Below are 15881 nucleotides of genomic sequence, written 5' to 3'. Positions count from 1 at the left end.
GTGCATTCATTTCAAAAACGTATCACAACGTTCGCTTTTTTCCCCCAGCTATGCCACTGATGAGTGCTCACTGGGGACTTCATGAGAGCCAAAACATAAAAAAGCATCACTTACTGTACAATGTCTGCTTTCATTAGGATGCCGACTGTTAGGCTGTTACTATATTCCCATTTAGATGAAGAATGACTCATAATCCTTGCAAAAGAAAAGGGTGGTGGAACCAAACATTGGCTATCAGAGTGTACCAATTTGTCGGAATACATTCTCGTCCTTCTACTATCTCGGTGAGAGGCATGATTTGTGAGCTACAAATGTCCACCGCAGCAGTCGATCATGTAAACATTGGCACACAAGCACCATTATAAATAGTTTTTTTCTGCGTTAGCGCTTATAATAACAATATCACTAATAATTCATATTAATATTCAAGTCACGAAATGTAAATGGAGTATTATAAAGTTAAAGTTAAAGTACCAATGATTGTCACACACACACTAGGTGTGGTGAAATTATCCTTTGCATTTGACCCATCACCCGTGATCACCCCCTGGGAGGTGAGGGGAGCAGTGAGCAGCAGCGGTGGCCGCGCCCGGGAATCATTTTTTGGTGATATAACCCCCCATTCCAACCCCTGATGCTGAATGTCAAGCAGGGAGGTAATGGGTCCCATTTTTATAGTCTTTGGTATGACTTGGCCGGGGTTTGAACTCACAACCTATCGATCTCAGGGCGGACACTCTAACCTGTTGGCACCTTTTCAATGTTTTGTTATTGGGTTTTATGGGTGGAATAGAGGACCTGCCATTGTCTCCATTGTAAGCAGACTTTAATTTACGAGTTAGAACGCATTAAAAAAATGTCTTTCATAAGGATTGTGTACGATAGACACAATTCCAAAAAAAAAGAATAGTTCCCCTTTAAAAGGGAATACAACATGTGTTTTTTTTTTGCATTCTAGTTTGTAATAATCAGCTCGTACTAGGTGGCAAACAATTCATTGTGCCTCTAAATCACTTTAAAAATGCATGAAAAACCGCCAACAATAAACAACCTGTATAATAAACAACCTGTAGCAACATTGTTACTGTAAGAGCGAACGCTAAGGAACTTTTTTGCCAGCGTTGTAACACATCGCCATTTTACGGCATTAGCCGTAAGTTAGCTACGGCAAGAGGTAAGGTAGCTTCTACGTCAGGAGCCAAATAGCTTTTGAATTTGTAATGCACAACACAATGCGATAGGACAACCATCTGTATTGACTGAAAAACATGAACAATCATATTACAGTATCACTAAAGTATTAGCCCACGTTTCATGTTTTGTTTGTACACAGCTCGCTCAACAGTGTATGTACTGTAGTTGTACGGTGATGTGCTGCATGTATCATGATCAATCAGTGGTGTGTCGTCAGGGCCAGCAAGGCCTTCTCTGCAGGCCTAACGTAACCAGAAATCATGATCATAGTTAAAGATAAAAGTACTTTTTACTTTACTTTTCCTGAATATCAAAGTATTTATATTCTCTTCATGTCATATTATGCCCCTTCCAGTGATGTTGTTTTTAGTTTATAGAGTTTTTATCCTATCAGAATTCAGCTAGCTTATGTTGCCATGCTGTACGAAGCCTTCAGAATCAGCAATGCGGGCGTCTGTGTGCTGAAAGTGAACGAGGACATACAGTTGATAGACAGTTGTGATAGCCAATCAGATCACGTGTTGTTGTGAGTAACACTTTCTAGCTGGCCTAAGGCAGATATATATAGTGATGTTATGAGCTAGGTTACATAAGAACTTCATTACCCAGCATGCCACAGCGGTAAAGAGCATGCACAGTAGCCCCAGGTTGTTTAATGTAGCCATGCCGGTAGCGGGATGTTTTTGATGAGCACGCTGTGGAGTAAACTTTAAGAAACTCAGCCAACACGCCTCCTCTGCATATTTTATGAGTAGACAAGACAACACATATATTTGCAAGGCCATTTTCAAGAGGGATATTTAAAGAGAAACTACATCTTGTGATACCATCTCGGCCAACCCCGCAAGCTAGCTCAGCTGTCGATGAAATGTGAGTTCAGATATTTTAATGTTGACAGTAACATAAGATATGTGGGCAGCAAGGTGGGGCAGGGGTTAGTGCATGTGCCTCACAATACGAAGGTCCTGAGTTCAATCCCGGGCTCGGGATCTTTCTGTGTGGAGTTTACATGTTCTCCCTGTGACTGCGTGGGTTCCCTCCGGGTACTCCGGCTTCCTCCCACCTCCAAAAGACATGCACCTGGGGATAGGTTGATTGGCAACACTAAATTGGCCCTAGTGTGTGAATGTGAGTGTGAATTTTGTCTGTCTGTCTGTGTTGGCCCTGCGATGAGGTGGCGACTTGTCCAGGGTGTACTCCGCCTTCCGCCCGTGTGCAGCTGAGATAGGCTCCAGCACCCCCCGCGACCCCGAACGGGACAAGCGGTAGAAAATGGATGGATGGAACATAAGATATGTTTTTATTGCTGATGCGGGTTTATTGATTTTTAAATGCACCAGAAAATAACCTGTTTTGTACAATGCACAGTAGTGCGTAAATGGGTTTCCTGTATAGCAGGGGTGTCCAAAGTGCGGCCCGGGGGCCATTTGCGGCCCGCAGGTAATTTTTTAACGGCCCCGCGGCACATTCTAAAAATACGATTAAAAAAAGAAAAAACATAAAAAGTGGTATAAAAGAGCAAACAGCTGAAATGTAACAAGAACAGGTTGCAATGTTTACTCTAATAACACAAAGCTGCCATGCAGGCTGTTTCTTTCTTTAAAAAATATTAATGAATCAAAATCAATGTCATTATGAATTATTGACCTATTCAAAGCTCCAATTATGTCACATTAAATAATCCACTTTGGAATATTTTTTGGGGAAAATATTGTGTTTCTGCCATATAAAAAACTAAGCTGTTTTGTTTAAAGAAGGGCCTAAAACTAACAAACAAAAAACATAAACAACAACAAAAGTTATAATTGACGGATATATCTGAAGTTGATCTTGAGACTATTGTGTTAAAAGTTTTAAAAAAAAGTATGATTTATTTTTTAATACTTTACTGAGAAGGACCCTTTTGGATCCCCAATAATTTTAGTGGGACTTTTTTTTTTTAAGTGTATATTTAAGTTGCTCAAAAATAATAATTAATTAATGTTGTTATGAGTTATGCTATGAACTCCAATTATTATACAATCTCAAATATTCCACTTTAAAAATGTTATTGGGGGAAAATATTGCATATTTTGTGTTTTTTCCATAAAAAAACTGGGTTTTCTTTGACAAAAAGAGCATACAACTTAAATCTTGAAAAAACACTTCATATTAACAGATAGACCTAATGTTGATCTGGAGATTTAGACCTTGAATAATAATAATAATAATACTAAATAATGACACATTTTTTATATTTTTTTTACCTAAACCCTTTGGGGTCCCCAGGATCAAGCCTGAGTGGAGGCCTAAATGTATATATTTTTTATACATATATTGTATTGTTTTTTAAAATAAAACATTTCAAAATGGCCCCGGCTTGCTTTGATATTTCAGTGTGCGGCCCTCAGTGGAAAAAGTTTGGACACCCCTGCTGTATAGTATTTCCCCAGCAATGGTCATGTGGTGACATCAATGATGGTATTTTGAGAGGTAATCACCGAATTTGGATATCACTGAAGGCCTAGGTGGGAAACGCACGGCCCGCCACTGTGATCAATATTATAGTGACATACTCGATGGTTAGTTGTCTGTTTGGTCAAGCTGGCCGGGGAAGTTTCCAGTGGATTTGGGTAAGCAATCCATATTTGGCATACCTTGGCTCAAAGTGTGACTCAGTCACTCCAACCTCACTATATAACATTGTAACTTTTGTTCTAACTTCAGGAATTTAAGGCCGCAAAAAAATCCCAGAAAAGTCTTGGAAGAACTGCATGATGATATACTGCATGCCTATTGTTTGTATATAGTATACATTTACAGTGTATGAATATTCTTCTCATCTTCCCTGTAAGAGTACAAGCTCCCCTCAGCTTATCTGGAATTAACTAAAAAAATGTGCTATGGTTTTGTAGGGAATGAAACGAGTTAAATGTTATTAGTGCTATCACAGCACAGGGCATGTGGGGCTTCGGGTCTGTTCTCTCTCCAGCTTTTGGTTCTCTCTCCAGCTATTGCTCATTTGTGTTCGACCACACACACACACACATTTACACATTCATGCACACGCCGGGACACTTACACAGAACCATCAGGCGCTCCCAAAGCGGCGATTCTCTTATCACGCTTAGCACTCCGGCGCCTTTACCCATCATGCAATTCTCTCAAGGAGTAGTATTCCTTTCACGCTACTAATGGCTGCTGAAAAGGGAACATTTTCATTTTAATTATCTGCTCTCCTGTAGCGTTTCTGTCGCTATCCCCTTGCTTTTAGTCGCACCAAATTATATCTACTACCTGAAGGGAGTCAGGGGGACGCATCATGTCTGTGTGGGTCTCTACACCCTTTTATGTGGGACGGAAAAAGGTGTCATCATCTTCTTTCCAAGCTCTTTGTGCATGCGGTGCATCACTTTACTTTCCCATTAAGTGGCTGAGCTTTACTGCGTGGTCCCATAAAGCTTTTTTCATGGTGTTTGGTGGCCATCAATCACACACTTGGACATGGAATAGACGCCCCACCTCCCACGAGTCTCTCATTGTTCTCCAAATTTTAAAGAGCCTCAGATGCTCGCGGACTGGCGCGTCGTCCTCTTTATTCTCGTCATTTCGCTGCATCCCCAACTGAGTGTGTAGATAATGACACTTGCGGAGCTGACGCAGCATGTGGTGTCTGCTCGGAGAGGATAGTGGCTCCATTTGGACTTCTGGAAGAGGCTTTTGTCCCCTGTTCTCTTTTTCACGAGCCGCGAGTAGCTGCACACTGAGGCATCAGATGGTGTTTTTAATTGGCAAGCGTCATGGCGGCCATTGAGGCGAGGAAATCAAGACAGACTGCGCAGCTCCTGCCAGTTCTCACATATTTATGAGCTGAGTTCTGCAGGATGCTAACCTGACACTCTTGTAGTTCGCTGAGCTCCACACAAGGATCTGGGATCGAGGGCAATGCAAACTTGCAAAGTTGGTACAAAATGCGGCTGCTAGACTTTTGTCAAGAACAAGAAAGCTTGATCTGATTGGGGCGGTACAGCTCGGTTGGTAGAATGGCCGTGCCAGCAACTTGAGGGTTCCAGGTTCGATCCCCGCTTCAGTCTTCCTAGTCACTGCCGTTGTGTCCTTGGGCAAGACACTTTACCCACCTGCTCCCAGTGCCACCCACACTGGTTTAAATGTAACTTAGATATTGGGTTTCACTATGTAAAGCGCTTTGAGTCACTAGAGAAAAAGCGCTATGTAAATATAATTCACTTCACTTCACTTCATCATATTACGCCTGTACTGGCTCACCTGCACTGGCTTCCTGTGCACTTAAGATGTGACTTTAAGGTTTTACTACTTATGTATAAAATACTACACGGTCTAGCTCCAGCCTATCTTGCCGATTGTATTGTACCATATGTCCCGGCAAGAAATCTGCGTTCAAAGAACTCCGGATTATTAGTGATTCCCAGAGCCGCAAAAAAGTCTGCGGGCTATAGAGCGTTTTCTATTCGGGCTCCAGTACTCTGGAATGCCCTCCCGGTAACAGTTAGAGATGCTACCTCAGCAGAAGCATTTAAGTCCCATCTTAAAACTCATTTGTATACTCTAGCCTTTAAATAGACCCCCTTTTAGACTAGTTGATCTGCCGTTTCTCTTCTGCTCTGCCCCCCTCTCCTTCGTGGACTTAGACTTAGACTTAGACTTAGACTTAGACAAACTTTAATGATCCACAAGGGAAATTGTTCAACACAGTAGCTCAGTTACAATGATGGAAAGTGTAAGGATGGAAAGGACAATGCAGGTATACATAGACTAATATAGCAATAAAAATTCTAACATATATACGAATATATACATAATATGTGTACAGAATAATATATATACAGATATATTATATTATGTCTATAACATATATACAATATATACCAATGACTATGTACAATATTACAGTATATACAGTATATGTGACAGCAGCAGCATAAAATAGAGAGTAGATCCAGCAGGAAATAGAAAATAGACATTAGAAACAAAGAGAAGTAGCTAAAATGTCAGGTGTCGGGTAATAGGCAGATGTCATCTATTGCTGTATGGCGAGTGATTATACAGCTGGATGGAGTGTGGAATGAAGGAGTTCTTGAATCGCACAGTGCGGGAAGGAAGTTGAAGGAGCCTGTTGGAGTATGAGCTCCGCTGTCCCTTAATTGTCAGGTGGAGTGGATGGGCAGGATTGTCCATGATGGCGAGCAGTTTGAGAGGTTGGGGCACAGATTCGGTGACCACAGATGCGGAGCTAGCTGTCCAAAGTCGGGACCCAGGGTGGACCACTCATCTGTGCATCAGTTGGGGACGTCTCTGCGCTGCTGACTTGTCTCTGCTCAAGATGATCCCCTGCTGGTCCCACTATGGACTGGACTCTCTTACTATTATGTTAGATCCACTATGGACTGGACTCTCACACTATTATGCTAGATCCACTCGACGTCCATTGCACCGGTCGCCCGGGGGATGGGGGTTACCACATCTGCGGTCCCCTTCAAGGTTTCACATTGTATCCCATTGGGTTGACATTTTTCTTGCCCTGATGTGGGATCTGAGCCGAGGATATCGTTGTGGCTTGTGCAGCCTTTTGAGACACTCGTGATTTAGGGCTATATAAGTCAACTTCGATTGATTGACTTTGAAACTCCTTCAAGATAGCAAAAAATAATGAGCCAATCAGGATCCCCGGGCGGGATTTCATAGATGTGACGTAGCGCCGAAGCGACTGTTTGATTCAAACAACAATGACGCCACGCAGCAAGGAGTCGTGTGCTGACATTGATTCTGATATTGCAACTGTTTTGTTCAATCTATCAATCTATTGACATTGCTGCGTTGTTTCAGTAAAAGTTCTCTAACTTTTCGTTTTGTCGTTATCCAATAAGTTGGCTGTTCTGTTTTGGATTACCCAGCGTCGCTCTCATCAGTGTCACGGGTTGATTTCCATGTGAGTGGTTGAAGTAGCACATCATTCAAGATAACGGACAAGTGGTTTATCCAATCACATACAATGATTTTTTTACAAGGCCCCGCCTTTTGAAATACACCTCCTATAGAGAAGTCCCACATCTTTGTGTGGAGCTCAGCGAACTACAAGGATATGGCGAGAGTCAGGTTAGCAGGATGCCTGCTACGTGTGGAGCTGCAGTGAATCGTCATGTTGTAAGCCTATGGTCTTTTCTGTGTTGCAGCTGAAACCGGGACAGAACCAGAGCAAAAACAGCGACAGTGGAGAGTCCAAGCCTTCTATGAGAAGCAGCTCCAGAGACCGGCTGACAGATGTAAGTACTTGAAAAGCTGGTTTCAAACCCAGCAGTCAAACATGGCTGTGCTGTTCGGATGTGGGTGTGCATCAGCCATATCCAAGCAGTGAAGGATGTGTGATGTGACCAGACGTCACAAACTAACGCCCCCTAAGGTGCCTGTGAATTAGGATAAAGCACAGGTGTCAAACTCTAAGCCCACGGGTTTGATCTGGCCCAGGAAGGTATTTTTACAAATAAAAAAATTAACATGCACCTGACCTTGATGGCAAATTTTAGCAAATAAGAATCTTTATCAAACTGTCGCATGTATCTCTTACATATACACAATATGTATTTCTAGAGCCATTAAAGGCCACAGTAGTATTAATAGGATGCATTGCACTAACTTTGGTAACACTTCAGTATGGGGAACATATTCTAATTCACAAAGACTTAATTTAGAGTTATTTGGTTAGGGTTAGGGTTAGTGTTAGAGGGTTAGGGTTATGGTTAGGGTTGTTGTATAATAAGGCCATGCAGAATAAGGCATTAATAACTACTTATTAATGACTGATTAAGAGCCAATATGTTACTAATTTGCATGTTAATAAGCAACTAATTAATGGTGAATATGTTCCCCATACTAAAGTGTTACCCTAACTTTTTTTCATACTAAGGTTGTCAGAGGAAGCAATACATTGAATTGTACGCGACTAAAAACGACTCCACTTTAACAATTAAACTATGTATGTACGAAAGAACACATTAAAGTAGACCTACGATGAATTTCGTCTTTTCTGACTTATAAATGCTGTTTCAATGCTGGATACTCGTGTTTGTTTGTATTTGTTTATTTGAAGGACAATGTGCAGTTACATTAAGAAGATGGCTGCACCAGATTTAGCACCATGCTAATTTCCATCTGTAGTCCTTTTATGGTGTATCTAACATCCACATTTTAATTGACACAAGATTGAAAATACGGTAACACTTTAGTATGAGGAACACGTTCACCATTAATTTGTTGCTTATTAACATGCAAATTAGTAACATATTGGCTCTTAATTAGTCATTATTAAGTACTTATTAATGCCTTATTCTGCATGGCCTTATTATACAACAAGTAAGCCATTAACTAAGAGTCTTCCCTCAATAACCTCAGAATTATTGCTTATTAGTAACACTAACCCTTATATGTTCCCCTGGTGTCCAAACTGTAAATTCAGTCTCCGTTACTTTAATAAGCAACTCATTAATGGTGAATATGTTCCCCATACTAAAGTGTTACCGAAAATACACAACAAGATTGAAATTACATAATGATAAGCAATTTAAAATACAAGTCCAATACATAGAGGGTATGTGAGTTACAAATCAGTGGATGGTCAAGTTACAGTATTTTAGCAGCTTCATTTAAAGTGCAGAAGTATATAAAGTGAAGCAGTTTTTTATCAAAGTCCACATAACACAGCATGCAGTGCAGTAGCCATCAGATGGTACCCATAAGGGTATCATCCAATAGCCATATACACTATTGGTACTGCATACGTAAACAAGAGTGCGATGTTACAAGATTGGGCTGGTACTCTGGTGGCCATCAGACTGCTCCCACCAGGGAGCACCAGGACTGGTGGTATTTGACTGCCTTTGAGAAGCTGTGAAAACTTGAGTTGTTCTTTAGATTGTCTGGGAGCCCTTCCCATTCATTGATGGCTTGGTAGGAAAAGGCTGATTGGGAGAAGGCAGACTTTCCTTTTGGAACATTACAGTCACCTGAATACAGACCTTAACACTCTGCTTTTTACTTGCGAAAGTAGCTGTACGTATATTTTTAAGGGAGGAGGAGCTGCATCATTAAGGATCGTATGTATCAGGCGGATATTGGAGTACCTGGTCTAGTTTTCAAAGCTAAGTATTAGGGGTGTGGGAAAAAATCGATTCGAATTCGAATCACGATTCTCACGGTGTGCGATTCAGAATCGATTCTTATTTTTTTAAAATGAATTTTTTTTTTTTTTAATTTATTTTAATTTAATTGTATTTTATTTTATATATATATTTTTTTTAAATTAATCAATCCAACAAAACAATACACAGCAATACCATAACAATGCAATCCAATTCCAAAACCAAACCCGACCCAGCAACACTCAGAACTGCAATAAACAGAGCAATTGAGAGGAGACACAAACACGACACAGAACAAACCAAAAGTAATGAAACAAAAATGAATATTATCAACAACAGTATCATTATTAGTTACAATTTCAACATAGCAGTGATTAAAAATCCCTCATTGACATTATCATTAGACATTTATAAAAATAAAACAAATGAACAATAATGTCACAGTGGCTTACACTTGCATCGCATCTCATAAGCTTGACAACACACTGTGTCCAATATTTTCACAAAGATAAAATAAGTCATATTTTTGGTTCATTTAAAAGTTAAAACAAATTTACATTATTGCAATCAGTTGATAAAACATTGTCCTTTATAATTATAAAAGCTTTTTACAAAAATCTACTACTCTGCTTGCATGTCAGCAGACTGGGGTAGATCCTGCTGAAATCCTATGTATTGAATGAATAGAGAATCCTTTTGAATCGGGAAAAAAAATCGTTTTTGAATCGAGAATCGTGTTGAATTGAAAACAAAATCGATTTTGAATCGTATCGTGACCCCAAGAATCGATATTGAATCGAATTGTGGGACACCCAAAGATTCACAGCCCTACTTGAACATGGAACCTGCACATTGTGCTCTCTTAGTGTTTCTCAGTGATTGTTCTATACTCAGAGGAAAAAAGACGGAGGTGTTTTTCAATGCATTCAAGAGCTGCTGAACCCCTGCCAGAAATAATAAATGATACAAATATATTTGATTGTATTATGCATTCTTCATTTACATAAATATTAAAGTGCTACAGTGCACTTTAATATTTCATTTACATAAAACAGATACAATACTTAAGACTGAAACACTGGTATTGAAGGGTAAGAAATACAAAACATGCAAAATAGTTCTAACAGTCTATTTATTTCAGTTGTTAAAAAAAACAATTACTTTGTCAAAAGGTTTCAATGCGTGTATTTGTACTTTTTGAGTAAATTCAACGCGATAATACTAACAGTGATAACAGTGATAATGTTGGTCACAATAACCTTCATATGGAATGTTCATATCGTTACATCCCTAATATTGTACTATTGGACTGCATTGTAATTGCATTAACCTTGCTTTGTTGTTCAGTTCACCACAAGTGGCATGCTTGTGCTGCTTCTTGAACGTACGTAACTATAGTAACACAAATGTGTTTGTTACTGCGGATGTCAGACAGACAAAAAGGTACGTTTTAATCAGCCGTGATTGATTTTCTCTCAGGTTATTTTTTGCTCATTTCAGTCTTTGTGCACTTCTGGAGGACTTCACAAGCACCACTCTTACACGCAAAAATATTAAGTCCTTGTTCATTGTGGGAACAAGACGGCAGTGGCAGAATGAACTTGCACACACTCACACACGCGCGCCTGCACGCACACACACGTTTACTTTGATTTTTAGTGTAGAATTTACAGCGTGACATTTAGACATCAGATCTTACTTAAAGGGGATGTATTATACAAAACCAACTTTTTTTTACCTATTTGTACCTGCTGTTGTGTATTTGGGATCTGCTTGAGTCCTGAACAATTGAAATGAAACCATGAAGGCATTGCGGAGATATTTATAAAACAATCTTGCCCTCCTACTAGGGTTGCAAAATTCCGGGAATATTCAAAGTTGGAAACTTTCCATGGGAATTAATGGGAATATATGGGAATTAACGGGAATTAATGGGAAATTAATGGGAATAAACATTGAATGCAACATGCTAGATTTTGCAGCATGATTATTAGCTAAAACAACCTGATTTAATGCAAATTCAGTTGAATTTCAACCCTACACTGTGCATTCCTCCATCACATGTGCAGTGCATTCTTCCATCACATGCACAGATAATTCCCAGCATGCTACACACTACAGCAGGGCTATTGAGGCCACACTAGTATTTTAGGCCAAGGACTTCGTCCAGTCAGGTAAGTGTTGATGATATTACTGGGGTAAATATATTTGATCTATGGTATTTCAGTTTAATAGAGGTGTAATTGCTTGTTACTGTATGACTGTAGACTACTCCAGCAGACTTCCACTTAATCCAGCTAGCTGTTCCTGTACTTGTTAAATGATTTTGGGGCCAATATCGCTAGCTAGCTAGGTTTAGGTACCACCACAGTCTCATAATGAACCGAAAATATTTCTCTGTTAGCCGTGATGCTAATTTTCTCTATGTTAAATCCCATTAATTTATGCTAACAACGTTAGCGATCCGAATTGACCTTTTTTTGTGATCTGTGAAGTTCAACTAGCAACCAGCAAATACTAAATCAAAAGGTGTAGTTTCCTCTGCCTTCTGTTCTGCTAGCCATTCTGTTGTCATACAAGAATGTAGGTTATAGTTTGATTTAGCATGCTGATTGAGTGTTCATTTATTCATCTAGCCTATTTCTGTCATGTGGGGGTCGCATATTTGTACGTGATCGTTCCTCCAGTGCAACACGGACACTCCGGACAAAAACGTGAAGGTAAGAGATGATTTATTTACAAAAATCATAGGCAAACAGAAAACAAGCAAAAGAAAAGCGTGCCGAATGCACGGGAAGCTAAGGCTAACACTTAGCACAGAACTAGGACATGAAACAAAACCAACATAACACTTGCTTACCGCAAACAAGGAGGCCAGACAGTGTGTGGCGGGCAACGTGAATAAATAGCTCTCTGATTAGTGTTTAACAGCAGGTGAACGTGCCGAACACTAATCAGAGGCAGGTGAAACCAATTCGTCCCCATGGTAACCAAAACAAACCCCTGAAGTGCACAAAAAAAACTAAGGAAGTCCAAAACTAACAGAATATAACTAAACAAAACATGATCCGGACCACGGATCATGACAGAGCATCCCCCTTAAGGACAGATTCTAGATGTCCAAAAAAACAAGAACAAAACACTAGCAGGGTCAAAAGTCACGGGCGGGCGGAGGGAGGACTTGGAGGTGGGTCGCCAGGCCAAGTGTCCCCGAATCCACCGAGGCAAAGTCAAGTGGCGGCGGCGAGTGGAACGCCGCTGCAGCAGGCGAGGCGGGCGACCAGGGAATGGCCACATTCGTGGCCGACGGGGAGGTGGGCGCACTTGGCGAGGCGGACGACCAGGGAGCGGCCACATCCGTGGTCGACGGGGAGTTGGGCGCGTCGGCGCCTTCATGGCAGACTTGGACGCCAGTACAGGTGCCTGGCGAGGAGCAGGTGCAGGCGCCTGGCGAGGAGCAGGTGCAGGCGTCTAGCGAGGAGCAGGTGCAGGCGTCTGGCGAGGAGCAGGTGCAGGCCTCTGGCGAGGAGCAGGTGCAGGCCTCTGGCGAGGAGCAGGTACAGGCCTCTGGCGAGGAGCAGGTACAGGCCTCTGGCGAGGAGCAGGTACAGGCCTCTGGCGAGGTGCAGGCACAGGCCTCTGGCGAGGTGCAGGCACAGGCGTCTGGCGAGGTGCAGGCACAGGCGTCTGGCGGGGTGCAGGCACATGTGCCAGCCGGGGTGCAGGAACAGGTGCCAGCCGGGGTGCAGGAACAGGTGCCTGCCGGGGTGCAGGAACAGGTGCCTGCCGGGGTGCAGGAACAGGTGCCAGCCGTGGTGCAGGAACAGGTGCCTGCCGGGGTGCAGGAACAGGTGCCTGCCGGGGTGCAGGAACAGGTGCAGGAACCGGTGCCAGCCGAGGTGCAGGAACAGGTACTGGAGATGGTGGCGTCTGCAAGCCCACCGGGGATGATGGTGGCGTCTGCAAGCCCACCGGAAAAGATGGTGGCGTCTGCAAGCCCACCGGAACAGATGGTGGCGTCTGCAAGCCCACCGGAACAGATGGTGGCGTCTGCAAGCCCACCGGAACAGATGGTGGCGTCTGCAAACCCACCGGAACAGATGGTGGCGTCTGCAAGCCCATCGGAAAAGATGGTGGCGTTTGCAGGCCCACCCGGGCTGAGGTTAGCCATGAGCATGGCGGAGGTGGTCTAGCTGGGGGTTGCGGCCTGGCATGCCGAAAGACTGGTGGTGGCGGACGGGATGGAGGTTGCTGCCTGGTTGGGCGCAGCTGAGCCACCCCACCAGCACAGCTCCCGGCCCCAGCCCCCCCCTCAAGGGGCGGATACCAGACGCGCTCCTTGCGGTCTGGAAATGTCTTTAAGGGCGGGTGGCGGAAGGTCAGGAGGGGGGCAACATCCCCCCCTCTAAATTGTCCAAAATGTCTTTTCCCATCCCCCACCTGAGGTCGTGTAGGAGGACGAGAGGAAAAGGTCAATTACATGGGTGGGGCTAGAGTCCTAGGGGGCGGAGCTTGGCACTCAGAAGGAGACTGTGGCTGACATCTAAATTTCAACAGAATGTCCTGCTAATGTTTTATTTTAGGAATGAAGTCCTTTGGAGGCGGCTGACAGAAAGAGTTAGAAGAATTTTTAAAAATTATTCGTCTCTTGACGTCATCCACAGTGGGCGGGGTGACATCATCCGCGCAGGTCTCCAGCTGACTGACAGCCCAATCGGTGAATTGCTTAGCGAAATGTGTGATGGGATTACCAAACAATGGCGGCGAAGAGTGGGCTGCTTGAGGCGTGCTGTGTGGCGGAGGAGGAGTCTGAGGGAGCGGCGCGTCCCGGTAGCGAAGCGACTTCCGTCCTCGCTGACGCGTCCCCATCTCGTCAAAGTCTGTGGCGAAGGAACTGTTAGCTGGCCTCCTTATGTCATGTGGGGGTCGCATATTTGTACGGGATCGTTCCTCCAGTGCAACACGGACACTCCAGACAAAAACGTGAAGGTAAGAGATGATTTATTTACATAAATCATAGGCAAACAGAAAACAAGCAAAAGAAAAGCGTGCCGAATGCACGGGAAGCTAAGGCTAACACTTAGCACAGAACTAGGACATGAAACAAAACCAACATAACACTTGCTTACCGCAAACAAGGAGGCCAGACAGTGTGTGGCGGGCAAGGTGAATAAATAGCTCTCTGATTATTGTTTAACAGCAGGTGAACGTGCCAAACACTAATCAGAGGCAGGTGAAACCAATTTGTCCCCATGGTAACCAAAACAAACCCCTGAAGTGCACAAAAACAACTAAGGGAGTCCAAAACTAACAGAATATAACTAAACAAAACATGATACGGACTACGGATCATGACCATTTCTAGTCAATTGTCCATCAGTACAATATTTTTAAAGACTACTCCAATTGTTTAGCTGACTGTTTATATCTGTGTGTGGCATTGCATTAGTGTTTTACAAGCTTGTCATCTTATTCTATAGAATAATATGGACAGTGTCCAACTTTGAAAAATCAAAAAATGGTCAAAATTTCCAAACTTCCCGAGCTTAACTTCCCGTGGTAAATTTCCAGAAACGTTCCACCCCTTTGCAACCCTACCTCCTACATACTTCCTCCAAACGTCCGTATATGCTATAGATTACCCGAAAAGCTTTGCGCGAGTCCGCCATTGTATTTTTAAAAAAATTTTTTATTGAGACTTTTATTAGTAGGTTGCACAGTGAAGTACATATTCTGTACAATTGACCACTAAATGGTAACACCCGAATAAGTTTTTCAACTTGTTTAAGACGGGGTCCACTTAAATTGATTCATGATACAGATATATACTATCATATATACTATCATCATAATACAGTCATCACACAAGATAATCACATTGAATTATTTACATTATTTACAATCCGGGGTGTGGAGGAGAGGGGGGGGGGGGGGGGTTAGGTTTGGTTGTCATCATCAGTCATCAACAATTGAGAACAGAGAAATGGATATTGAAACAGTGTAGGTCTGACTTGGTAGGATATGTGTAGCAAGTAGTGGACATAGAGAGAGAGAGAGAGAGAGAGAGAGAGAGAGAGAGAGAGAGAGAGAGAGAGAGAGAGAGAGAGAGAGAGAGATCAGAAGGCATAAGAAAAAGTATCTGCATTAGATTGTTTACATTTGATTATTAACAATCCGGGGAGGGTGTTAGTTTAGTCCGACGTTGTAGTCAATAAGTTCCTTCCTTCCTCCGCTCTTGCCATTTCTAATACTTAGTAGTGTATAGTTCAAACTTAGTCAGTAGACTCAATATGGAAGTGCTAATATGGAAGTGCTAAAAACTAAAACATGACTGACCGGGAGAAAATGCAGTCGAAGTGGAGGCACGTAAATAAGACCGCCCAGAAAATGGCGCATCCTGAAGAGATGGTCGGAAAGCGACATGAATATTTTTCGTGAAGCATAATCTTTGCAACATTTTGACCAAATAACCACCATTACATTTTGGAAGGAAGGGTTTTAAATATACAAAAAAAATTAAAAATACATGGACAA

At 42.4% G+C, this 15881-nt stretch overlaps 1 protein-coding gene across 1 annotated transcript in view; it reads left to right on the top strand.

Annotated features, from left to right (window-relative positions):
* Window positions 1-15881, top strand: part of LOC133650790 (autism susceptibility gene 2 protein homolog) — a 451545-nt gene that overhangs the window by 400513 nt on the left and 35151 nt on the right. Inside the window, exon 4 of the mRNA XM_062048439.1 lies at window positions 7386-7475. Coding sequence (XP_061904423.1) covers window positions 7386-7475 — 90 coding nt within the window. The remainder of the gene's footprint in view (window positions 1-7385; window positions 7476-15881) is intronic.

This window comes from Entelurus aequoreus, linkage group LG05 (assembly GCF_033978785.1).
Source record: "Entelurus aequoreus isolate RoL-2023_Sb linkage group LG05, RoL_Eaeq_v1.1, whole genome shotgun sequence".
Lineage (NCBI taxonomy): Eukaryota > Metazoa > Chordata > Actinopteri > Syngnathiformes > Syngnathidae > Entelurus > Entelurus aequoreus.
The sequence above is the reverse complement of the archived record's forward strand: the minus strand, read 5'-3'. Positions and strand labels throughout refer to the sequence as shown.